This window comes from Pangasianodon hypophthalmus, chromosome 16 (assembly GCF_027358585.1).
Source record: "Pangasianodon hypophthalmus isolate fPanHyp1 chromosome 16, fPanHyp1.pri, whole genome shotgun sequence".
Lineage (NCBI taxonomy): Eukaryota > Metazoa > Chordata > Actinopteri > Siluriformes > Pangasiidae > Pangasianodon > Pangasianodon hypophthalmus.
In genome coordinates this window covers 8,283,081-8,308,231 of record NC_069725.1, presented here as the reverse complement: position 1 = coordinate 8,308,231, position 25,151 = coordinate 8,283,081, and the positions used below count along the sequence as shown (strand labels likewise).

Here is a 25,151-nt window from a genome sequence, read left to right as displayed (position 1 = left end):
GGATCAAGCCAGAGACCCTGTACTGTCTTGTAATATTGATAAATTATCCATGTTACACTATCATATTTCTTGGGTCTATTTGGCCATTTAAAGTACTGGGTCAAACAATCCCTTGCTTATCCCTTCATAATATACAACATAACATTTGATGGTCTGAAGCAACTCATAAGAACAACGGGCCAGTGTTATATGAGAGATATTTATTTACAGACTTTTTATATAGCTTTGACACTCATGTAAGGTTTCTAACAGTCTATGTCAGTAAATAGTATATATTAAACAGTATAAAAATTAAAAGAGAACAAAACATAAATAGCTTTTCTATATCTTGGCTGTAATATGTTAGAGAAAGTATATTATTCATGAAAAAATACTGTATGTGTGTGTGTGTGTGTGTATATATATATATATATATATACACCGATCAGCCATAACATTATGACCACCTGCCTAATATTGTGTTGGTCCCCCTTTTGCTGCCAAAACAGCCCTGACCCGTCGAGGCATGGACTCTACTAGATCCCTGAAGTTGTGCTGTGGTATCTAGCACATAGACGTTAACACCAAATGCTTTAAGTCCTGTAAGTTGCGAGGTGGGGACTCCCCACACACCCCACAGATGTTTGATTGGATTGAGATCTGGGGAATTTGGAGGCCAAGTCAACACCTTGAACTCTTTGTCACGTTCCTCAAACCATTCCTGAACAATTTTTACAGTGTGGCAGGGCACATTATCCTGCCAAAAGAGGTCACTTCCATTAGGGAATACCGTTGCCATGAAGGGGTGTACCTGGTCTGCAACAATGTTTAGGTAGGTGGTATGTGTCAAAATAGCATCCATATGAATGCCAGGACCCAAAGTTTCCTAGCAGAACATTGCCCAGAGCATCACACTGCCTTTCTATCATAGCCATCTTTAACTTTACAGCAATTTGTGCTACAATAGCTTTTCTGTGGGATCAGACCAGATGGACTAGCCTTCACTCCCCACGCGCATCAGTGAGCCTTGGGCGCCCATGACCCTGTCGCTAGTTCACCGGTTGTCCTTCCTTGGACCACTTTTGGTAGGTACTAACCACTGCATACTGGGAACACCCCACAAGGCCTGCCATTTTCAAGATGCTCTGACCCAGTCATCTAGCCATCACAATTTGGCCCTTGTCAAAGTCTCTCTAATCCTTACACTTGCCCATTTTTCCTGTTTCCAACACATCAACTTCAACAACCGACTGGTCACTTGCTGCCTAATACATCTCAACCCTTGACAGGTGCTATTGTAATGAGATAATCAATATTATTCACTTCACCTGTCAGTGGTCATAATGTTATGGATGATCGGTATATATATATATATATATATATATATATATATATATATATATATATATATATATATATATATATATATATATATTTAAAGCTATCAATACACCCGACAGCAATCCACTTTGTATTACAATAAGTCTTCAAAATAATGGAAAATGCTGAAAACACCCCATTGAGACATTTAAAAGGTAGCTGCTCCACCGTTTAAAGTATCCTGTCAGCTGTGTATTGGTATCAGTGTGCATGGTGATGCCACCCATCACTGAGAAAGCAGATTCCCTTTCCCACCAGCTGCTGTGGGGCGCAGTTTACAGTGGCTGTGGGTATGACGAAGGTTGGTGCGAGACACTCGAGCGAAGCAGGAAGCTAGAGTTCGAGAGCTGCAGCCACAGGGGCCATCCTTGAAGGGGAAAAATTGAGTGTCAAAAATATATGAAAGAGAAACTTTCAAAGCTAAGCACACTCTTCTAGATTCTCCTGGCAGCAACATGTTGAAAAACATAACTTCTGATAGAGAATAATAGAGTAATGCAGAACTAGACATGAAAGTCTACATTCACACATAGCTTACAATTCCTAGTTGTTATATATAGTGCTCCTTACACAGTTAATGTTACCTACCTCCAGAGTAGCAGGGCCAAATCCCTTGTCCTTACTCATGGGTGTCTTGGTCTGGTTTTGACACTGACCCTGTGTTTGTGTCTGGGGTGGTCGTGGCTCATCCTTCCTACCCTGTTTCATAAATCTGTGATTAACAATTCTAGTCACACTGTCACTCCTGCCCAGTGGCACTGTGGGAATCCGAGAAGGAGGTCCTTCTGTTTTCTTTAATCTTGTTGAACTTGCATGATCCCTGCGTATATGTGGTACTTTCTCCCCTCCTGGATTTGGCGGGTTTGGTTTTTCTCCACGACCACACACATTGCGGAAAAACTCTTGAACCAGGCCATACTTGTGGATTCCTGCTGACCTACGGCCAGCAGACTTCTCACTGCCACCCCCAAATGCTGAGCTGGGTTTCGTGTTTCTAGAACTGCATTGAGGAAGACCCCACACACTATGTTCCTTAGGGGGCTCGAACCTGGAGGAACTGGTCAGAGACGATGATGAGGACAAGGAAGCTGAGTTGAAAGAATTAGAGGAATTTGTAGTGCTGGAAGAAGAAGAGCTGGAGGAAAAGTGGGATGAGGTGGAGTGCCTTCGCTGTAGCTTCGGTGAAGTTGAGCAAGGTGGAGGCTTTTCTAATGGCCCAGGTATCCTCTCCAGGGAAGATGAAATGTTTTGGGAGCAGGCAGACACAAATGAGTGGACCCTGGGTGATCGGTGTTTGCTTGCACACACATTCTGATAGATGTCAGTCTGAAGTCCAACACTATTCACCTGTGGCTGGCTATGAGTCTGGGTTCCTATACTGATTACTCCAACAGAGCGGCTACCCGAGATGCTCCTTCTCCTCCTTACAAGCACACTAGCTGTCATTTCTTTCATGTCATCACTCAGATTTCCTGAGACCTCCCATCCACTGAAGGGCAAGCATGATGAAGATGAAACACCAGGGGACTGGAAACCAGAAGATGAATTGGATCTAATAACAGCAAATGGACCCTGCTTTATCATGCTCTTGTAAGGTAAAGTACCCTGCCACGTATCACAGACATTTGTTTCATTTATATGTTTAGAGTGGTGGGAGTGTGGTTCCTCTTTCTTCTGTTTCTTCTCACATTTGTTCTTATCTTCAAATGGCACAGCATTTAGAAGAATCCTGCGGGCTGATGGGGGACTATAGTATATACGGATGGTGGTTTTCTCTGGAGCTGTGTGGCTCTTCTGTGCTGTTGTCTGCTTTAGATTCAGCCCAGAGAAGCTGGGTGGCATAATGGGACAGTCCCAGGTCTTCCACGGATCTTCTCTGTCCACCAAAGCTGCCTCTTGGCTGAGGTATATCCAGTTCTTGTTGGACCTCTGTGCTGATGGACCAGCCTGATGAGTCAGTCTGTGGACAAAACCTTACATTTTAGTTAATGAAGCTCACGTGGCCAATTTAACTGATGGTGATAGAGTTAGGTTTGTATGAAAATTACAGAAATAAAACCAACCTCTTAGTTTCTCCTCTTTTCTGGGGGCTCTTGAATGCCTGAGACTGAAAATTAATTATATGTCTTCATTCAAATTTTCTCCATTGTAAAAACATATCTGTGAGCAATGTAAATTAAGTTATGCGTAAAGAAAACACTATCACAAGTCCTGATTGCAGTTATCTGTGTCCATTCTACTATACCAGTCCAGAAAGTGATTAGCCTAAATTTTACCCTCATATGTAGGTACAATACCTTCAGAGCAGTCTTCAATACCTAACCTGCATTCTCTGAGTGACAGTTTGAAAAAAGGCCAGTCAGTGAGTAATATGTTGTTTTATGATAATCACTGGTGTTAGATATGTAAGTGGACAAATTGCATACAGTGCAAGATGGTCTAATGCAAAAAACAGAAAATTATATTCATAATGATGAGCATGATAAAGGTTAATTCAAACAAGAGACATCTTTACCTCAGTGTCCTTGTTCTGCTTGCCCCAGTCCAGGTGGACTTCACTTAGGTATGTTAGGAGCTCCTGAGGCTCACAGTTCCAGTTGTGCTCACACATTTTCAGTTGTCTGGTCACATCAATGACTGCAGAATGGGACTCATCTAAAAGGTTCTGAAGCTCCTCAAAATAATCCTTCTGCAATGCCATCTTCACGTCTGGAGAATCCTTTGCCTCAGATGTATCCTCCAGCTGTGCGCATAAGGAAACATACAAAAGCATTGACCTTACACTTCAAACACCTTTAAACTCATTTAACCTCTTTGAAATGTAGTCTGGCCCAAAAACGTCGGAATCCTCACTACATGGATTCAGTCAGGTATTCCTGATACAGCAAAATCAGGAATTTTATGATTGTGATTTCTTCATGATAAGAAAAGCGTTAATGTTTTTCAGTGTGAGCCACAAGATATGTGGGTTTGGCAGTGTTCTGATTCCTTACCCTACTTACAAGGCTCCTGAGCTCTGTACACTCCATAGTCCATGCTGCTTTAGCTTCTGCAAACTGTTGTGCAATATGCTGGCCAGCCCGGTATTCCTCCTGCAGCTCACAACATAGATCCTGCAGTGCTGCCTTCAGATCTGAGAGAAGAGCACTGCTCAGCTAGAGAGATTATTTGAATAAGATGAGAAATGCCTGGTGTATCAAACATGCTCAATACATTCAAAACATGCATTTTAAACATATCAAATCATCAAGGTTACACAAACACTGTTTACTAAAATCTTTTCTGCTAAAATACCTGCTTGTGGCACTTTTCAGGAGGTTTTGCTTCTCTAGATGAGTTGGAAGTTTTCTTGGCTCCCAGTAAGTCAGCCTTCATTTGAGGATAAAGATCTTTCTGGATGTCCATCTTAAAGTGATATACAGTTATACAATTAGCACATGCACAAAATTAGCAAATAGCCTAATCATTTCAGCTAGCTGTTTATGGATCCTTAGACAAAGAAACACTACTAATTTCTAGGGACACAGGACTCACTTTTACCAAGGACCCAAATATGGTATTATTCTTATGATGTCCACAGTCATCAATTACTAATTAACAGCTTCCGCTTTCACATAGCCCAAAAAGAAAATTATTCCTTTCAATCCATACATCATTACCTCAAACAGGTTCTTGTCTTCTCCAGAAGGTCTCTCCCCTTGATGCCATTGCTGGAGGAACCAGCGGAGTTGTACCGTGAGTAGCTCAAGACTGGCCTGGTTACAAGTCTGCTCCTCATTGCTGCTGGAATGGCAGGTATTTTTCTCAGCAGGACATTGCTGTGCTACTTGTTCAACTGTCTCCAGCACCTTTCCTGCATTTGTATCTTGACCAATTTCACTAGGCACAGAATTTACCAGAACATCTAGCTTTGCAACAAGGGTATGTAACTGGGCCTGTAGCACCTCCAGTCCACTGGTCAGGGGACTCAGCATGGGATCCAAAACCCATGGATTATTCAGGCAATGAGAATCAACCTTAATTTTGCTGAGGAAATGGTGGCTAGAGATAAAGTTATGGTTGGACATTGGTGAGAAACCGTTTTTTGCTGGTGGGATTAGGAATTGGATAATTGATCTAACTAGCATAGCCTGGTCACGAATTGCAAGTAGGGCATCTAGGTCCTTCAGGCTAGCAGTACAACCCTGGTCTTTTTCTGCTACATTCTCATCACATATATTTTGGTCTTGAGGATGGTTTGTCACCACATCCACTGGCTCCTCTCTAAGGTTGTGACTTAATGGACAGTTCTCTACTCCTACTACACTTACTGACTGTACACTGCCTTCAGTTCTTTCTTCAGACTCTGGATGCCCATGTGTAACACCGTTGGCCTCTTTTTCTTTCTCTGCAGACAAAGACATTGCCAGACACTTCTCTCTGCCCTCTATAACCTCGTCTTCCTCCTCTTGGCCCCATCCTGCTCTCTCTCTCATTTCATTCATCTCTGCCCTCAGCCCACGATTTTCCACTTCCAGCTCTACAATCCGTCGGCTCAGCAGTGTAGCTTCTTCTTCCACCAGACGAAGATGAACTTTGACCTCTGCTTCACGTGTGTGGGTAGAGTTAACGGTCCCTGCCGCAGCCTGAGATGCATCAACATCGCCATAAAGCAGTCTGTACTTGGATAATTCCTCTCGCATGGTCTCACATTCCTCAGCCATCTTAGTCAGCTTCTTGCACATAAGGGCTGATTCTTCTTTAGCAAAATGTAGCTGGCATTTCAGATCTGCACTATCATCCTGTTAAAGCCAGAAATTTTAATTTCTATATAATATGTTTAGTGTGTCAATTCTGTATAACAGCATAGATTATTATTGGTATGAAATGCATTGCATTCACCTGTGGGGAAATCTTCTTTTCATTCTTGTTCCCAGGAGATCTCAAACTTCTCCTCTTTAGGGAATTTTGTGAGAACAACTGTAGTGGAATTTAGCATTGTTTATGTATTTATTAAATGAAAGAAAAAAGCAACTTGAGAGTGAGATAAGAGAATAAGATGCAGGTATGCAGGTAAAGAAAGTCCACAAATCTTATCATAGATACACAGTGTGTGAATTGCCATTTCAGAAGGTTAAACTATGGTACACTGCTCCACACACACCACCGCATTACTAATGAAAAGCATGCATTTCTACATAAACACTTCCTAAGTAAGTGCATGTGTGTCTAAGCCTGATCGTAACTACTTTGTCTCCTGCTCTGTCTGACTATCTAGCTAGTGTTTAGATAATTACTGTATGCTAAAGCAAAACACTTAGAAGTACAAATAGCCTCAGTTATGTCCATGTTCCCAGTGGATATTATACTACTGCACACTAATACACATAATTAAAACCACTGACCCGAAAGTCAACTCAAGCTTTTTTTTTTAATATACATTTCTTTACAAAAATAATGAAAATCTTCCTCGCATTTGATGATTCCTTCAAAACTGACATTACAAAAATCATAAGTTTAGTGTAATAAAGGCTGTTGCAGTAGAAACAACTGACCACAACCATAAATCAATATTCATTTCCATGTGAATGTAAATCTATCCCATATATAATAAACAGATTACAGACATCTTCATTTTGTGAGTTTATTGATTGCTGCTGAGTTGACTGTAGAGCTGGATAATCTGGTTGTGACTGATTTGCTCAGCTCATGAGGATCAGAGCAGGGCAGCAGCTGTTTGAGATGAGCGGCCTGAGCTGAGCTGCTGCTATCCACCTCTAAGCACCGAATGCCTGATTTAACCTTAAAGCAATGCTGTTGAAATCAGTCCCTGGCCTCTGGATCAATTTTAACTGTTATTTTGGATACATATAATTCTCATTACAAGACACAGAGGTGATAATTTCAGATAGCATATGACTACAAATAAGACTTTCAAGTAACACTTACATGGCTAACTGAAAGGCAAGGTGCACATTTAGTCACATGCATGCTACAATATAACTATGGTGGACAGGCAAGGACTTCCTTGGCAGATTAATGTACCAAAAAAAAACTGTATGTCCCTCCTTCACTTTCTCTCTATCTCCCTGTTTTCTATCCTTCCTCCTCTCTTTCTCATCTCTTTTTCTTTCCCTGCACCCACAAGTGAGAATGACAGCTGTGCCTTGAATCCTATCCCTCACTTCTCATAGTACTCTGCCTTGCCCAGAGAGTCAGCTGTTAGTCACACCCTTCATACACATAGTCGGGGTCAAGGCCGGACTGACACCCTAACCTTCTGAGAGAGGAGGAGGATGGGTGCACAAACTTTATGAGGAACCTTTAAAACACTTGTCATAGTTCATAGTTGTACTATATAGAAACTTTTCAAACTTTTCGTTTTCAAAATCTGGGTTATCTATTCATGCAAAGAAGCAGTTAGACAGTATTATCTCTATTTGTACCTCTCTAGATTTGTTCATTTCTGCCTGCAGGACCTGCTTTGCCACCTCCAGATTCTGGAGCCGCTCCCGCAGCTCTTCGTTTTCCCACTCCAGCCGCAAGCTCTTCTTTTGCACTGCCTCGAGCTCAGTGTGCAGGCGCAGGGACACACTTTTTGCTACCTGAAAGAGGACAAATTATATAGAACTAGTGCAATAGACAACACAAACCATCCAAACCTCCTCCATGGAAAAACAAGCTTTCTTCTCCTCAGGTTATTCAATATGGAACTCCTTTGAGCTAAAATATGAATGTGCTCTATTCAAAACAAGATTTCAGTGCCCTGTTGTACTACATTTGAGATGTTATGAGGATAACACGTGAAAATTCTCCAATGGCAATATCCAGGGTAAAAGTTTCATGTGACTACACCCTGATATTCAGTGCAGAGTTCTTCTCTGTGCTGGTGATTGCTGGTTTAAAGATCGTTACAGCATCCAATGAACAGCGTTGTGTTGCTTTTTGCTGTTTATGGAGGATGGTTAGAGCTTGTTGCTAGAAAATGATGCAGATGAAGAGAGCATGTAACATGAAAGCTAATGTGAAACACACACATACATCCAACTGTTCCAGATTGCACAAAACATACTGGGGGTATCTATTTCTCCCACATGTCTCTAAAATAGACCGCTCATGGGCATGCTCACTGTGAACACAGACAGCTGCCAAGAGACTTCCTCCACCGATGCTGCTGGCCTATATATGACATATATTCTCTCTTTCTGTCTTTCTGTGTGTCTGTCTTTCTTTTGCTTTCTCTCAGGTCTCATACAAAAAAAAAATCACATTTTTTTCAATAAACACACCGGTTACTGAGGGGAGCCTTCTGCACAATGCAAAAAGTTTTGAATCTTGTTGAGTTTTCAAAAGATCAAAGATTGTATGCCTACAAAAAATAAACAGTTTAAAACCAAAATTGTTGCATAGCATGGGGCAGTCTTCAAGGAAAGTGCATACTGATGTGGACTACCCCTGCTGTGTTGATTAGCTTTTAATGTTCCTGCACTACTCTCTTCTCCTGATTGGCTGATGAGTTTAAACCAAAAAATGCTTGTGTTGTGAGTGGTCTGCCACAAAACAGCAGCTGGCAAGCAGAACACTCAGGATTTTTCCCTCTGTTTTACCATAAAACATAATTGAACCCCATCCAGAAAAGAAAGCCTCCCACTACACACACTATAATGAAATCTCAGGCATGTCTATATAAACTTGAATATCCTTGCCCTGAAATGTTATCACAGCCACAATCTTTAGTAAAGCTTTTAGTACTGTGGTTCTGTCCTGTAAAAAAAAGTCCAAACTCCACAAGTTTAAGTGAGAGCATACTGAATCACAGAGCCATGATTCATTTGTCAAGGCCTACAGAGCAACACATAGATGGTCTAGCATTGTATAAACTTAGCACATGTCTTGAACTGATGAGTGGTGTGGATTGGCATCCTTCATGGTGTTTTTCCTGTGAAAGGAAGTCACTCGTTAAATCACAAGTTAATGTGAGGAAAGTCTATGAGTGGACTGACTAAATTACACACTGAAAGTAAATGATACAATAAAAGGAATGCTTGATCTTCCCAGAAACATTGTGATTCATAGAATTAGAGAGGCATGCACAAGAACCAAGTTGTTCGATTCCTCACACATTTACTTTAACTCCAAACAGTCTGTTGAGAATACTAACCCGGACATCATGCTCCAGGGTGCGGATAAGCTCTCCGTCGACCTGGCCAGTCTGGGCAACACGCAAACTGCGTCTCTCGGCCTTGCGAAGGCGATACTGCAAGATGCGACACGTCTTGTTGGCCTGATCCAGTTGCTGCTTGAGTTCCTGTAGCTGGTACATGTCCGCCTCCAAATAGAGGTCCCTCATCTCCAGCATCTCTGAGCGCAGCTCCTCCAACTCATCCTGAATAAAAAGCAAATCTCATTACTGCACACACCACGGCTTCATTAACCGTCTATGCTAGCACATTTGTAACTTTGTAACTCATCATCAGTATAATATGAAACAAACACTTAGGCCATTGTTTTATATTATATTCTTTCATGTAGGCAAAATATGTGTAAGATTTGTCTGCTCCTTTATCAGACATCTTCATGTGCAAATACAGCAAAAATTTAGTATATAGCAGTTACATTTAACTTGTCAACTAGAAATGCAGATTCACCAGGTAGATTAGAACAGAGGGCTTGTAGACTATATGCACAAATGTGCAGTCTCTTGTTAAATCAGAGATGAGCATTCCATGCCAGACTCTTTCGGCTTGAAAATTTCTTCAGTGTCCCTTAAAATGCTTCAAGTTAATCACAGTAATCACATCACCTCCTGCTCGACCTTGTCCTTGTGCTTCATGTCAGTGACAGTAAGAGATGATGGGACAGTTAGACAGTATTAAAGGTTCTTTTTAAGAGAGAGAGCGTAAATCCCAAATCCTTTACGAACATGTCACATGCAATCTGCTCCCAGTCTTTAGCCCTGGCTCCTTTTATATTACCTTAAACTTAAAAGATAATTAAATGCGTCTTTGCCTGTCTCTGGGATGGTTCCTTTAAATGGATGGTTTGTAATTGTAGCATGTATCTTTCTCCTGGGAGAGTGAATGTAGTGCATCTTTAAAACTGTAAGGTACATAAGAGAATCTTTTAGACCACAGTCCATTCACTCCCATGTCAAGGATACATACTAAAAGTACAAGAGACGCACAATTACAGGTACTATCCTAGGACAAGACAGTTTCTTTATATATATATATATATATATATATATATATATATATATATATATATATATGTGTGTGTGTGTGTGTGTGTGTGTGTGTGTGTATAGGACAACCGACCATAACGCTGCAATACTTTTTTAGACATACCCAGGTTTTCCTAATCTTACCTTTAAATATTCATTTTCTGATCGTAAGTCGTCGATGTCCCTCAGCAGGTCATCATGCGCTCCGTCCCCGCTGATCTCCAAAGCTTCTGACGCGCTGAACTTCCATCTGCCGTCCATGGAGGTGAAGGGAGAAATGCTTCTCTCTGCTCTACCGAGTGCTGGTGTCAGGGTGCTGTTAGGAAAGTCACATTCGATCATTTCGGCTACTTCTCCTCCCCAGTCCTCTGTTCTCTCTGCATCTGCGCCTCCGGTGTCTGTTTCAAAGTTGCTGCTCTGCACATCGTTGTTAGCTGCTCTGTTTTCCTCCGAAGTGCATTCAGACGTCTCTGAGCTGCTGTCTGTCTTTCCACCGGAGTCTTTACTCAAACTCTCACCTGCGCTGCTGGCATCTGAAACTGTCCTGCGGCCGGAGAGTTTGTTTCGGCTCTTCACTGAGCCGGGAGCCGATCGCCTGGCTTTCTCACAGCGTTTGACCTCCTTTCGGCTGCTGCTCGGGTCCCACTTTGGTTTTGAATGTTGGTCTTTAGGTTTGATTTGGTTCATCTTGTGCGCTTCTGCTTTAACTGCGCCGGATAGGAGCGCGTGAACCGGGGAGCTAACCTCGACTTTTGCTTTCGTCATACGAGGCACACTCTGAAAATCAAAGCAAAAAATAAATAAATAAAATTAAAAAATAACTTGACAAAATTAAAAGTTAAACAAATGATCCCCTGTCCATACGTTATATAGAGGCGCGTAAAACTGAATGGCGCGTCTGTGCGTAATGAGCTGGTCGCGCTGTTACACCGAGTTCAGTTCTCCCACTTGGGCATGCGAATTTAACTCCAATCAGGTCCTTTGAAGTGTGTGTGTGTGTGTGTGTGTGTGTGTCTGTGTGTAAGCACTTTTGAATGTAGATCTACCCGCCCCCTACGGGATTATTCTCTCTCTCTCTCTCTCTCTCTCTCTCTTTCTCTCTCTCTCTCTTTCTTTCTCTCTCTCTCTCTCTCTCTCTCTCTCACACACACACACACACCCGTTTTTCTGTTTTTCTGTTTGTCTCTAACCATTCCACTAACATTTAATGTTAATACTATTTGCGATTATTTTCTATATATCAATTTTATGTACAGATCTACTTCTACTTACACACAGAGTATATATTCTATAACGGATTGGAAAACGCCCATCCTGACATTGTATGGTCTATGGAGAAACACTTTCAGCACTGCTCTTTACACAGGTGTGATCCCTGCTCCAGGAGCACACCTGCGACACATACCTGCGACTGGCTATTTTATGGATCCTTTCATAACTTTTCTTATTGTGCAGTAATAAGCTAGTGGGCTAGATGGGGCGTCACTCAGTATCCTGACCAGGGATACATGATCCTGGGAGCTGGGCATGAGGCGGAAATACTCGCTGGATGGGACACCAGTCCATCGCAGGGCACCACACACGCAGACACACACTCACACACACACAGTTCATCTTAGCCAGTCCACCACCGGCATGTTTTTGGGAAGCGGGAGGAAACTGAAGAAGAACCCAGTAATCTGAAAGACACGGAAAGAACATGCACAAAAACTGCACACAGACAGTGACCCCGGGACCCGAGAGGTGCAAGGCTGCAACAACAACAACAACAACAATCATAATAAATGAATGAATGAATAAATAAATAAATATATACTACTACTACTACTACTACTAATAATAATAATAATAATAATAACAATTCTTATTATTATTCTTATTCTTATTATATGATTGTATTTTTGGTTGCATTTTTTTATTGTAGGAAAATACAGTTTGTTCCCAGTTTTCATTTTTTGTTGGTCTAACTGATCCATAGCCCTTGTTTATTATTATTGGGCTGTTAAATATTCTTTAGTAGCCTATCCTTAAGATTTGGTTCAAACATTTCACACAGCCTAGATCTATGAAACATTTAATTATATTTAGACTATAGGCTATTGTAAGAGTCATTAGACAGTAGGCGCCCACAAGTGGAAGAGAGCAGCTGACAAGAACGATATTTATTACAGTGCATATAAATAACACACATCCATACCTTTTTAGTACCTCCAGTTTACGTTGCGTCAAAATCCCGCCTGTTTGGACGTGACCTGTATCCCGTCTATCAATCAGTAATAGGACCGCCCCTTTCCGCAAGCCTATAGGCTCCTTCAGCTGTCAATCATCTTGTCCTTGCGCAATAACGCCCGCCCCTTATGTCAGTTTTCCAAACTGGACGCTTGCTCTCTGTTTACTGCTGGAATGATAACGGGGTATTAGGTGATGTAAGACATTTTATATGTATTTATTAATTCGTAATTTCATTGTTCTGTCAAGAATGTAAAGAAGTCCCGCTTTCTGGACTGGCGCGCTAGGTATCCTGTCAGGCTGTGTGCACGTAGCTGGTTAGCTTAGCTAGCGTTAGCTAAGACAGGCAACGTCAACATTACTCAGCTAGCAAGCTAGCCAGATTAGCTGACGTTTAACGGTATAAAATGTTTCTGAGGCTCGACGCTGAGCTAACCAAATAAGCCAGATAGTCTGTTTGTCAGCTATTATATTTCCAAAGTATGGCAGACTTGCCACCAGTTAGCTCGCTAGCCTGCAGTGTTATTGACGGTTGTTATGCAGCCTGTGGTGTGAAGGTGTAGAGTTAGGGTTATCCTGGTGTCATGTCATGTCAACATTTAGTTATGTCACAGAGATAGACTTATTGTGTGTGTGTTTGGGGGGATGTCAGGTATGACATGTCAGGTTTGAGATGTCGGTATGACATCCAGCTGTCGTGTGTAGCTAACTTAGGTATGTATAGCTAAGTTAAAATGTTAAGTTGTTATTAAACGTGTGCATCTAATTCATAAGAAAATGTCATTTCTCCCCCTTGTTCAGCTTGGGATTTCTGGAATGGACATGTGAGTGTGACACTGTGAGTGTGACACTGTGAGTGTGACACTGTGAGTGCAGAGTAACCCTCAGCTAGGTATTTATTAAAAGACCATTTGAACAGTCATTTCTCTGTCCTGAACCCAGTGCTTTATTTGCCATGATGTGTGTGTGTGTGTGTGTGTGTATATATATATATATATATATATATATATATATATATATATATATATATATATATTATACATACATATTTTATATATATATATATATATATATATATAATATGTATGTATAATGCATATAATACTGGTGTGTTTGCAGAATATCTCATTAGTCTCTTGGTGTGAAATGATGGTCCACATAATAACAATATAATACTTGATTTAGTTACAACATAAAATACTTACAACTTGATTTAAATTAACATGAGCTAGACAGGATAATATTAATAATTAATAATTTAATAATAATCTAACAGAGCTCTCGTAAGTCTAATTTGATATCAGAGTATCCCATGCTACATATTGATTGATATTGTCATAGCCACCTTACACAGCACATTAGCTATCAGCTTTCAGTCTGTACACACACACACACACACACACACACACACACACACACACACAAGGAACCGTGTAATGTAATGTAATGTAATTTACCCTGAACCCGTCTAAACAAGTTGTCTAAACAATGGGAATTGTTATTTTTGTTTTTGTGTCTTGCACAGATGTGAACATCAACACTTAATCAGTTATAACTACAAAATACTAAATGTGTGTATATACATGTTTCCTGAGGGGAATGCAACATGACAGCCATACAGATTACGTTATAATGCGAGTTGTTTAACACTAAAGTTGCACCACAGTAAAATTGCTTTCTCTGGCAGAAATGATGCTCATGTCAGCTGTTTGCAAGGAAGAGACCTTTGATTCTTGCATAGCATTGCATTACCTGACTCTGACTTCGTCATCCTGTTCTCACACGCATACACAGGTTACAAGGTCCCACTGTTGTCACTAAACACTGAGAAGACAAGCTTGTTTGCCCATAGTGATGACCTGTTTCTCATCTGAGCCATTGTTAATGAGTATGGTTGTGAAAAACAGGTGGCAGTAGCTTAGACTGATGGCATACTTTTCAAGAACTGCTTTTTTTTTTTTGCAGTAAAAAGATTGATTTACTGTTGCTCAGACTTTGTGTGCCTGCTTGTCCCTTTCATAGTTATCAATCAAGTTCATGATGCTTTCATGCAGGCCATTGCTTAAAGTTCATTCAGATGAAAATCAGCCATGTTAAGAATGACCTGTGAGTTATGTTCAGTGTAGAATTTTACAGTGCACAACAGTTGAGGTTACTGGGTGTTAAAATAAACAGCTGATATCTGCCTTCTACTTCATTCATTCATGTTTAACAGGGTATAATATATTAAGCTTGCTGACTTGGTTGGTTTTGTCCCTTTGTTTTAAGTTAGAATAAAAAAAATAAGGCTGTAATACCAAGTAGGGCTGTGCAATATGATGATATGATATTGTTATATAATAACAACATGATGCACTTTTTCTAAGTGTTGTCATTATCATCAAGCATGTGCTTTTATAACTTCTTTGTTACTTATTGTAACAAGTAACTGATTGGACATGAAGATATTTTCATATCAGTTATTGAATTCTCCTTTTCTTTTGCTAAATACTTGTTTTAATGCTGAGTAAAAATCTCTGAACCCGTAGTGGCCCCTGCGGGGGCTTTTTTAGAAAAACCTCTGCAAAATTATACACTGTTTCTTTGTGAGAAACCATATAAGACATGCTATTCAGAACTGCTGAATTTTAAGCAAAGACAAAGGACAGTGAGGAAATGAGTAGAAGATCCCAGGAACCGTCAGAGAGCCACTGTTGGACTCTTAAACAAAACCTTTGACCTTTATAGGCCGGTTTATACTTGATGCCTGACTTTGCATGCACGTGGAGAAGCAGTGGCAGTATGAGTGGCACTGTGCATAATTCGCATGCATCATTCACTAGGTGGCACATTAGAGCCATAATATTCCTGTCCATCTACTTTCCAAGTCAAACTGTAATGTTTAGCAATTTAATGCACAGCGATGTTAAACACACTGAAGAGCTGTCTTTTTTTTTTTTTTTTTTTTAAACAACATTCTGCTGTGATTGTGATTGTTGTCATCTCAGCTGCATCTCAAATCGAAAACTCTGACTTTACATTCAAAAGTATTTATTAATCTATAAAATATAGAATACCAGTACAAAAAACAGACCTTTCAGGATACGCGAGGCAGCCATCTTGTGTATGCATACACATAATTAAAAGCAAGTTGCTTTGGATAAAAACATTTAGCAAATAAATAAATGTAAATGTAAAAATTACTAGGTCACTGTGTCACAGCATTATCCTACTGTACTGCTGTTTATCAGCATCACATACTGAAAGCCTTAATTATTTTCTTCCTACTTGAATTGAAACATTCTCTGTTATGCATCACAGCTATTAACATTTCTGTGTGATATCTTTGGACTCAGTATTTTTTTTTTTTTGTGATGAATATGCCAGCACAGTTCCTTCATGAGCAGCTCATCATTTCTCTGTGCTGTATTTTTATAGGACCCATTTAGACTGCTGCTTTGGAGGAACGATGCTCTCTCACTGACGACACCATTACTAACTGTCCATCATGAACAGCGAAGAGGAGTTTTATGATGCAGAGACAGGTGGGAATGGTGGATCATACTAAATCATTTAGTGGATCATTTAGCTACAGTCTATATATTTCTTCTCCTGTAATCTTTTTTTTTTTTTTTTTTTTTGGCTCTTCTGCCATTCTCACAGGTTTGGAATCAGATGACTCCTGTGAAGTCAGCTTTAAAGATGCCCCTGGTTTTGAGAGCAAACAGGCATCTAATGGCAGTGTGCGATCAGAGAATGGAGTGTGGGAACGACGGTATGTTGCAAAGTGTCAGGAGGTCAACATGTAAAAAGGGGATGTATTTTTATTACATATGTGTCTTTCTGTTTCCTGTGCAGGACAACCCTCCCTGCCCCCATGTTCTCCAGACATGACTTCAGTATTTGGGGCTTCCTGAAAAAATGCATTGGCATGGTAGGGGGAATAAACCTTGTGAATAAAGTAGATCATGTCGTTTTAGGTGGGGCACAGTGCCTTAATAGTTTGCCTTGCACTTCTGCGGTTGGGGGGTTCGAATCCCGCCCCCAGTCCAAACACTTGCTAGGCTGATTGGCATTTCCAAATTGTCCCCTGCCTTGTGCCCGGAGTTCCCTGAGATAGGCTTCAGGCTCCCCCGTGACCCTGTGTGTGATAAGCGTTATGGAAAATGGATGGAGTTTAATTCAGTAGCAATATGGCTTTGACTAATAACAGGAATAGATCACGGAGGTGATGATAGTCTTGTAACATTTTTGTCTGTGCAGGAGCTGTCCAAGATAACTATGCCTGTGGTTTTTAATGAGCCACTGAGCTTTCTTCAGAGACTTACAGAATATATGGAACACACATACCTCATTCATAAAGCTTGCACACTATCTGATTCTATAGAGCGTATGCAGGTAAGCATTTTGCCTCTAATTTGTTTCTGTTATTTACTGCAAACTACTTTGAGATGCCTAATAATTTTGGTACTGAGCTCTTGGGTTTTGTTCGTTAGCTCGTTGCTGCATTCGCTGTGTCTGCTGTGGCGTCACAGTCGGACAGAACTGGAAAACCTTTTAACCCTTTACTGGGAGAGACTTATGAGCTTATAAGGTAAGCCAACCCCAATCATGTGCATGTGAAATCAGCCTACTCTATTTAAAAGTCTAACCGAACCTTACTGTCAACCTTGTGGTGATTTGTGGTTGTAGGGAAGATGAGGGATACCGGTTGATCTCAGAGCAGGTTAGCCACCATCCCCCAATTAGTGCTTTTCACACTGAATCGCTCAGCCAGGACTTTCAGTTCCACGGCTCGATTTATCCCAAACTGAAGTTCTGGGGCAAAAGTGTAGAAGCGGAACCCAAAGGAACTATGACACTAGAGCTATCCAAGTAAGTAGCCTATAGGTGTAATGAACAGCCCTTATATAATATATGACACTACAATATTTTTGACATACATGTCTTGTCCATAGGCACAAAGAAGCATACACTTGGACAAACCCTACGTGCTGTGTGCACAATGTCATCATAGGCAAATTGTGGATTGAACAGTATGGAACCGTAGAGATCATCAACCACAGGTAATGCACACTGTCTTTCCCTCAGAGACTGTCCTATTTGAAGAACAGTAATTTTCTTGACTTAGTGTTACTAAAATATGGAGATACTGTTTTGCTTTAGATTACTGAACAGGTTTGTGTCCTTTTGACTATTGACTGTCTGTGGGTAAATATTCACTTATTCTGTCTCTTTTTGGCTGAAGCACCGGGGACAAGTGTATACTCAGTTTTAAGCCTTGCGGAATGTTTGGCAAAGAACTGCACCGGGTGGAAGGTCATATCCAGGACAAGAGGTGACATGACACTACTATGAAATGTCAGGCCATGCTGTTCACAGGGTTTTATTACAATCACACTGCATCTGCATATATCACCTGTAAAAGTTTATTACACGTACTGATGAGCTAAAATATTATGACCACTCAGAGATGAAGCAAATAACATTGATTATCTCATAACAACAGCTCATGTCAAGGTCTAGGATATATTAGATGAACAAGGGAACAGTCGGTTCTCGTAGACGACGTGGGGGGAAAATGGGCAGGCATAAAGACCTGATTGACTTTGACAAGGCCAAATCTTTAGGCCAGACAGCTGGGTTGGAGCATCTCCAAATCGTCAAGGCTTGTGGGGTGCTCCCAGTTAGCAGTGGTGCGTACCGCAGACCAGTCAGAGTGCCCATGTCCACCATTAAAATCACCTACATTTGGGCACACAAGCATTGGAACTGGACCTTGGAGCAAAGGAAGAAGGTCGTCATGTCTGATGAGTCCCATGAGTCCCATGAGTCCCGGCTCGGTACTTGTGCGCCGCTTACCTGGAGAAGTGATGGAGAAGTGATGGCATTATGGGGAAAAAGCCAAGCAGGTGGCAGTGTTCTATTGGGAAACCCTGGGTCCAGGCATGCATATGTATGTCAGTTTGACATGTGCCACCTACCTAAACATCATTGTGGACCATTCATCCTGTCATGACAATGATATTTCCTGACATTCCCTGGCAGTGGCCTCTTTCAGCAGGACAGTCCACCCTGCCACAATGCACACGTTGTTCAGGAATGGTTTGAGGAACATGATGAACAGTTCAAGGTGTTGCCCTGGCCTCCAAATTCTCCGGATCTTTATCCAATTGAGCATCTGTGCTGATCTGCGACGGGTCCACCTTGCAAATTACAGGACTTAAAGGATCAGCTGCTAACCTCTTGGTACCAGAGACCCCAGGGCACCTTCCGAGGTCTTGTAGAGTCCATGCCTCGGGTTACAGTTGGCACGTGGATGGCCAGCATCATATTAGACAGGTGGTCATAATGTTTTGGCTCATCTGTGTAAACTAACAATATTATGTGATTCTTTTTCAAGACATTATCCATTTGCTTGTGTTTGGTTTGAGTCTTTATAATTGTTAAACAAATTTAATTTCCATTTATTACGACACAGTAAGAAGAAGCGGCGCATTATCTATGGGAAGTGGACAGAGTGCCTGTACAGCATAGATCCAAAGGTCTATGAAGCAAACAAGAAGGCAGAAAAGAAGAGTGGAGATTCTAAGAAACACAAACAGGTAAAGATAATTGTTTATGCGCTTAATAATCATGAATATTATTTCTAAAATTTATGATGTATGTCTTTTATGTTGATGTCTGCACATGTGATGCAGTCATTACTGTCTTACAAAATGTTTCACGTTATAAACTGCTATAATGTTTTGCAGTAAAGTTCTAAAAGACTCTAATATTTGTGAATCGCATTTAAAAATGTTTTTGTCATGTATAGTTATTGTGCTGGTATGTATGAAACCCCAGGGAACCTAAACATTTATTATACAATCACACAATTGGGCAAACGATCTGCAGTTATAGTGCAAGTAAATAATGATTTTACAATATCTACATATAGTATACATGGCTATATTATTATGTCTGTGTAAACAGATCAGTCTTTATTAGTCAAAGTACAATGTTCCTTGCACATTTTTAGCAAAATTTTGCATGTACATCTGAATGTTTTCAAGTCTGAGTAACCTTGCAAGCAAAAGTTGGGTAGGTTTTGTAGTGCTGAACAGTCGTCATTCTGGATCTTTGTGTATAATTCTACTTGACTAGTGTAGCAGGCTAGGAATCTCAGGCTGAGGGATGTCTATCGTAACGCTACACAGACAGATTGGTTTGATGACCAAATTCAGCTATTTTGAGCAGCGTTTTATAATATATTTAATATTCAAACTTTGCTGAATGTTTAATATACCACATTTCTTAATATTGTGCACTATATTTTCTGGGATTTTTACTGCTAGCTTAACTCTCTAGTGACAGGATGTATAGAGTTTAAAGTGGACAGGGTGTTAAAGACAGTGTATGTTTGCTTTAAGGAACTGAATACTGGTAGTGGTGCTGATGATGCTGATGAAATGCCAGATGTTCAGGAGACAGTGACTATGATCCCCGGCAGTACATTACTGTGGAGGATAACCCCGCGACCTGCACACTCAGATCGGGTAACTTCATCTCGTTCTTTCTCTCTGCCTTTGCAGAGATGTTCAGCTTTTATTATGTCTGGAAGGCATGTACTGTATGTACGCATGTATTCATGGATTCATGAAGACGTTCTAATTTTGCCTTAATATGCATCATGCCTAAAGGGAATTCTGCTTGAACATGTATGTAGAGTATGTAGATTTAAATACTGAGCCTGTACCATATGAAAATACATTTCTCTAAAATTGTAAGAGGTTGAGGTTTTAATTTGATCATACTGCAGCTCTCAACACACGTAGGGAAGAAACCCAGTTTTTAATACTGTATCCTTTACACTTGCACAATATTTTCTACTGAACAATGTTGGTCTAATTTCCCCAGTTAAAATTAAATGTGTTATTAATATACTTTGCAATTTGACAATGTTTCTGTCCCCTGCTTTCCTACCTAGATGTATAATTTCACCAGCTTTGCCATGATGCTCAATGAACTGGCTCCTGGCATGGAGGGAGTCATAGCACCTACAGACTGCCGCCTGCGACCAGACATAAGAGCAATGGAAAACGGAGACATAGGTAAATACAGAGTTCTTTTTCTTATTTATTTATTTATTTATTTATTTAACTTACAATGGAAATTTGATTCCTGTTTTGTCCATTCTTATGTTTCAGACACTGCGAGTCAAGAGAAAGAGAGGCTGGAGGAGAAGCAGAGAGCTGCACGGAGAGAACGTGCTAAAGATGAGGAGGACTGGTCCACCAGGTAAAGCTTATTCCATCATTAGTATACCTATACACACTCGGAGCTCCTGAATGAACGTACTCTATATATGGGTGTTGCCTTTTCCAGATGGTTCAAGCAGGGCACAAATCCTTACACAGGAACCTCAGACTGGATCTACACAGGTGGCTACTTTGACAGGAAATACTCTGACCTCCCTGATATCTACTGATTGGCTGGGAAAAGAGCAAGGGGTTTGGTATACCTCTGGTCACTCCATCGCCTGGTCCTTATCATTTATCTACTCACAAAAAGCCTTTATTTTTTATTTTTATTTTTTTCAGCTATCAAAATGTGAGACAGATGAATGGTTTACTGAACTGAGTAACAAAACCTCTCCTTCCCACATTACAGCCAAATCTTTATACTGGAAATCCAAAACCCGGAATTCAATATGACTGAATTAATTTAATTTTTTTGAAATGTAGGAAATGCAATATGTTTTTTCCCCATGTAATTTACTTTTATGGTAAAACAATAGGTAAGGCTGAGTACATGTGTAGTGAATAATGCACAACTTGTTCCCCACCCTATCATATATCATGCTTGTTATACTCAGGTGTTTTATGGGTACACGATATTAATGATGGCAGTACTGCATTAACAGCAATGGAGATTTATGAGACTCTTTTTAGCTATTTATGATCAGACTAATGCAACTATTTTAGCATTACTATGATAGCGAATACCTTGTCCATAAATGTGACTTCTGTAAGTGTAAGCAACACTTTGGGATTTCCAGTAAAACAGTTAGTGCATTTAGAATTAATTAAGTAGAGTCAGTAGCTGAGTGATTAATATCTCCAGAAATAAAAAGTCCCATTAGGATCTTTCAGGCAGAACTTCTGTATGTCTCCACTGATACATAGGAGTTCACTAAAAGTTGCATGCTCATTCCTCACATGCATGCTTTATGACTAGTCAAGTATAAAAGCTGCTTATTGACCATGTTTACTTTATAAATGAAGAGTTTTTAATGGTATAGAAATTAATTAACACCTTTCACAGCAGAGAAGTCTAGTGTATTCTTATACTGATATTTTAAGTTGATTATGGTTGCCAAAGTGACTCTCCTTTTGTGGAAACTAAAGCCATAAAACTCATCAGGACTGCATGTGTGTGTGTTTAGACAGTCTCACACACTTATGCACAGGCTTCATTTAAAGGAAATGGGTGCTATATATGTTTTCAGCACTAGTTACTAAAGAATGTTTCACCTTAACATACAATCCAAATGTACTCAACTGCTGCTTGGTATAACCTTTACAAAACCTGTTTTATTACTAATATGTATGTGTGCTCCTGAAAGACTCAAAAAGATAAACGGGAATGGTGCACTACTACAAGGTGTTTCAAACGATCTCTCGGATGATACTGTCTTTCTCCTACTGGGCATGTCTCCTTCTCCTACTCTCTTGCACACACATACACACAGATGACATAATCTATGCAAACATTCATCAGAATGTAAATTGTGTCTTCAGAACTGCAACTGTATTGAGAATGTTTGGTATATTCCGCTGGAGTCCAACTTTGCAAACAAAGGGCTGGTGTTTTTGTCCCATCCAGTGACTCTGTATATGTACAGTCTCGATTTCACCCAGCTTATGTCACACATTGTCTCTTTTTAGCTTGAGATACTTTTTTGTTGTGTCCCACACTGGCCCTTTGTAAAGATTGAACTTCATTGAGTGTTTGCTTAGATTTGTAAACAGTTTTTGGCTGTTTTTGGCAACAGTTTTGGCCTGAACCTTCACTGATATATGTTCTGCTGGATTCAACTGCATTTGACCAGAACAGTTAGTTGCTCACCAAAGGGTTTGTGTGTAGCAACTTATACATGTTCCATACAGTTACAATATCCTTACCTGAACGTACATGTCAATTTAAGTGACAGTTAAATGATTCTATTGAATTATATATTATATACATATAATTCTATATTGTTCTTATTCATCAGCCTTATAGTCATAAAGGTCACTGATATAATGTGAAATTCCGAAGGTTAATGTTAAGAGGAACCTGTGCCATGTCCCACAGAGTGCAGCTACATAAAGCAAACATTGTTGACATGGTAGGTGAAACAGGTGGTAGCATGTTACTAATAATCAACACTGTATGTGAAAATACAGTAGTTGTTTTATAGATTATTAACATATGTGGGTTCCACTGCATCACAAAAAGAACACACCAAATGACCTATGTAGGCTTTATATAGTTGCACTTAATAAAACTTTTCTTATATTTTGTATAGATCATATTAATTGTCAATTGAAACACTTAGGTTGTCTAACAATGTAAATCTGGTCCTTCAAAAATTAGCAATATTAAATGTAAAATAGCAAACACAAATAAATTCCAGTAAGTACAATTGTGTATATTTGCTTTATTGATAGCATGGTGAATTGTTCAAAAACATTCTCTCTGTACTGCTGAGCATTATCATTTTCATACTATTAGAACAAAAAGAAAAACACTGTTAAGTTCCCCAAAGGTTTCTTCACTATTACATGTAACAAACATATTCAAGCAGCAAATAATGCCAGTGTTATAACCTTGCCATGTCATACACTCCTGTCTTTAAATCAGGTGTGCTGACTGAGAGGATCAGAATAAAACTTTTTTTTAAACAATAATACAGTCAGGTCCATAAGTATTTGGAGAGGGACACAATTTTTATAATTCTGCCTCTGTACACACAATGGATTTGAAATGAAGCAGTCACGATGTGATTGAAGCGTAGACTTTCAGCTTTAATACACTGGTGAGCTCAGTAGCACCAAAAAGCCTGGAAGACCACAGAAGGCAACTAAATTGAATGAATGCTGAATTCTTTCCTTGTTGAAGAAAACCCCCTTCACAATATCTAGCCAAGTCAAGAACACTTAAGAGGTAGGTGTGTCTTTGTCAAAGTCAATCAAGACATGCCAGATTAGACTTTGCTGTAAAAAAAACAAAACAAAAAAAAGCCTGACCATTTCTGATGCAAGATTAACTTGTACCAGAATGATGGGAAAAGAAGAGTGTGGAGAAAGAAAGGAAGGGTCCAAAGCATACCACATCATTTGTCAAACTTGGTGGCAGTGGCATGGGCATATATGGCTGCCAATGGAACTGGGTCACTGGTGTTTATTGATAATGTGACTGCTGATCGCAGTAGCAGGATGAATTCTGAAGTGTATAGAGCTATACTCTCTGCTCACATTCAGTCAAATGCTGCAAAACTGACAGGATGGCGCTTCAGGGTACAGATGAATAATGACCCAAAACATACCGCAAAAGCAAACCAAGAGCATCTTAAGGCAAAGAAATTAAATGTTTTTAAATGTCTGATGACCTCAACCCAGTTGAGCTGCTTTTCACTTACCGAAGACAAAACCCGAAGGCAGAAAGACCCACAAACCAACGGCAACTGAAGGTGGCTGCAGTAAAGGCCTGGCAAAGCATCTCAAGGGAGGAAACTCAGCATTTGGTGATGTCCATGGGTCACTAACTGCAAAGGATTTGCAGCCAAGTATTAACAATAGTCCTAATATATATGATAGTTAGTTTGTCCAATTACTTTTGAGCCTGTGAAAATGGAGTGACTCTGCAAAAAAAAAAAAAAAGGCTGTAATTCCTAAATGGTTAATGCAATATTTTTTTGTTAAGCTCCTTGAATTAAAGCTGGAAGTCTACAATGTCTACAATTCGATCACATCTTGACTGCTTCATTTCAGATCTATTGTGGTGTACAGAGGTAAAATTACAGAAATTGTGTCACTGTCCAAATACTTATGGAATACTTATGGACTTTTTTTGGCAGCTTTCATACACTGAAAATGCAACTCGAGGTACTTTACAAAGAAAAAGGCATATAAAAAAACTAGAAATACACATCTGATGCAAAATAAATAAATAAATAATTGCACATAAAATGTCAAATTATACAACAAAGATGAAAAAAGATTCACAGTTCATTCTTGCATTATATTTTTATATTTAATTTGTGAACTAGACGTAAACTATGAAAACTCTTCCACCCAGAAATACCGGGAGTGAATACTTTTGCTCTGTACACGTGGGACTCACTGACACGGAGTCT

At 40.0% G+C, this 25,151-nt stretch overlaps 2 protein-coding genes across 4 annotated transcripts; one reads left to right on the top strand and one right to left on the bottom strand.

The window, feature by feature from the left end:
* Positions 1 to 1,389: 1,389 nt before the first annotated feature.
* si:ch211-197l9.2 (protein SOGA1) lies at positions 1,390 to 11,566 on the bottom strand. Of its 3 annotated transcripts, XM_026920353.3 has the most exons (12): positions 11,426 to 11,566; positions 10,706 to 11,338; positions 9,500 to 9,724; positions 7,785 to 7,943; positions 6,241 to 6,318; positions 5,019 to 6,140; positions 4,654 to 4,764; positions 4,353 to 4,514; positions 3,875 to 4,102; positions 3,423 to 3,466; positions 1,948 to 3,319; positions 1,390 to 1,726 (listed from the first exon to the last, which is right to left on the bottom strand). In XM_026920353.3, exons 2-12 carry the CDS (start codon positions 11,324 to 11,326, stop codon positions 1,586 to 1,588), a joined length of 4,263 nt encoding a protein of 1,420 aa, XP_026776154.3. In that variant the 5' UTR covers positions 11,327 to 11,338; positions 11,426 to 11,566; the 3' UTR covers positions 1,390 to 1,585. The 3 variants fall into 3 exon arrangements, with proteins under 3 accessions (XP_026776154.3, XP_034167512.2, XP_026776155.3); XM_034311621.2 differs by having other exon boundaries at positions 10,706 to 11,552; XM_026920354.3 differs by having other exon boundaries at positions 4,362 to 4,514; positions 10,706 to 11,552.
* A 1,296-nt stretch (positions 11,567 to 12,862) lies between these two features.
* Positions 12,863 to 23,438, top strand: osbpl2a (oxysterol binding protein-like 2a). Its single transcript, XM_026921007.3, has 14 exons — positions 12,863 to 12,987; positions 16,208 to 16,314; positions 16,433 to 16,544; positions 16,628 to 16,703; positions 17,033 to 17,167; positions 17,266 to 17,363; positions 17,462 to 17,644; positions 17,728 to 17,835; positions 18,018 to 18,107; positions 19,251 to 19,374; positions 20,182 to 20,307; positions 20,739 to 20,862; positions 20,959 to 21,049; positions 21,137 to 23,438. Exons 2-14 carry the CDS (start codon positions 16,278 to 16,280, stop codon positions 21,237 to 21,239), a joined length of 1,407 nt encoding a protein of 468 aa, XP_026776808.1. The 5' UTR covers positions 12,863 to 12,987; positions 16,208 to 16,277; the 3' UTR covers positions 21,240 to 23,438.
* The last annotated feature ends 1,713 nt before the right edge of the window (positions 23,439 to 25,151 follow it).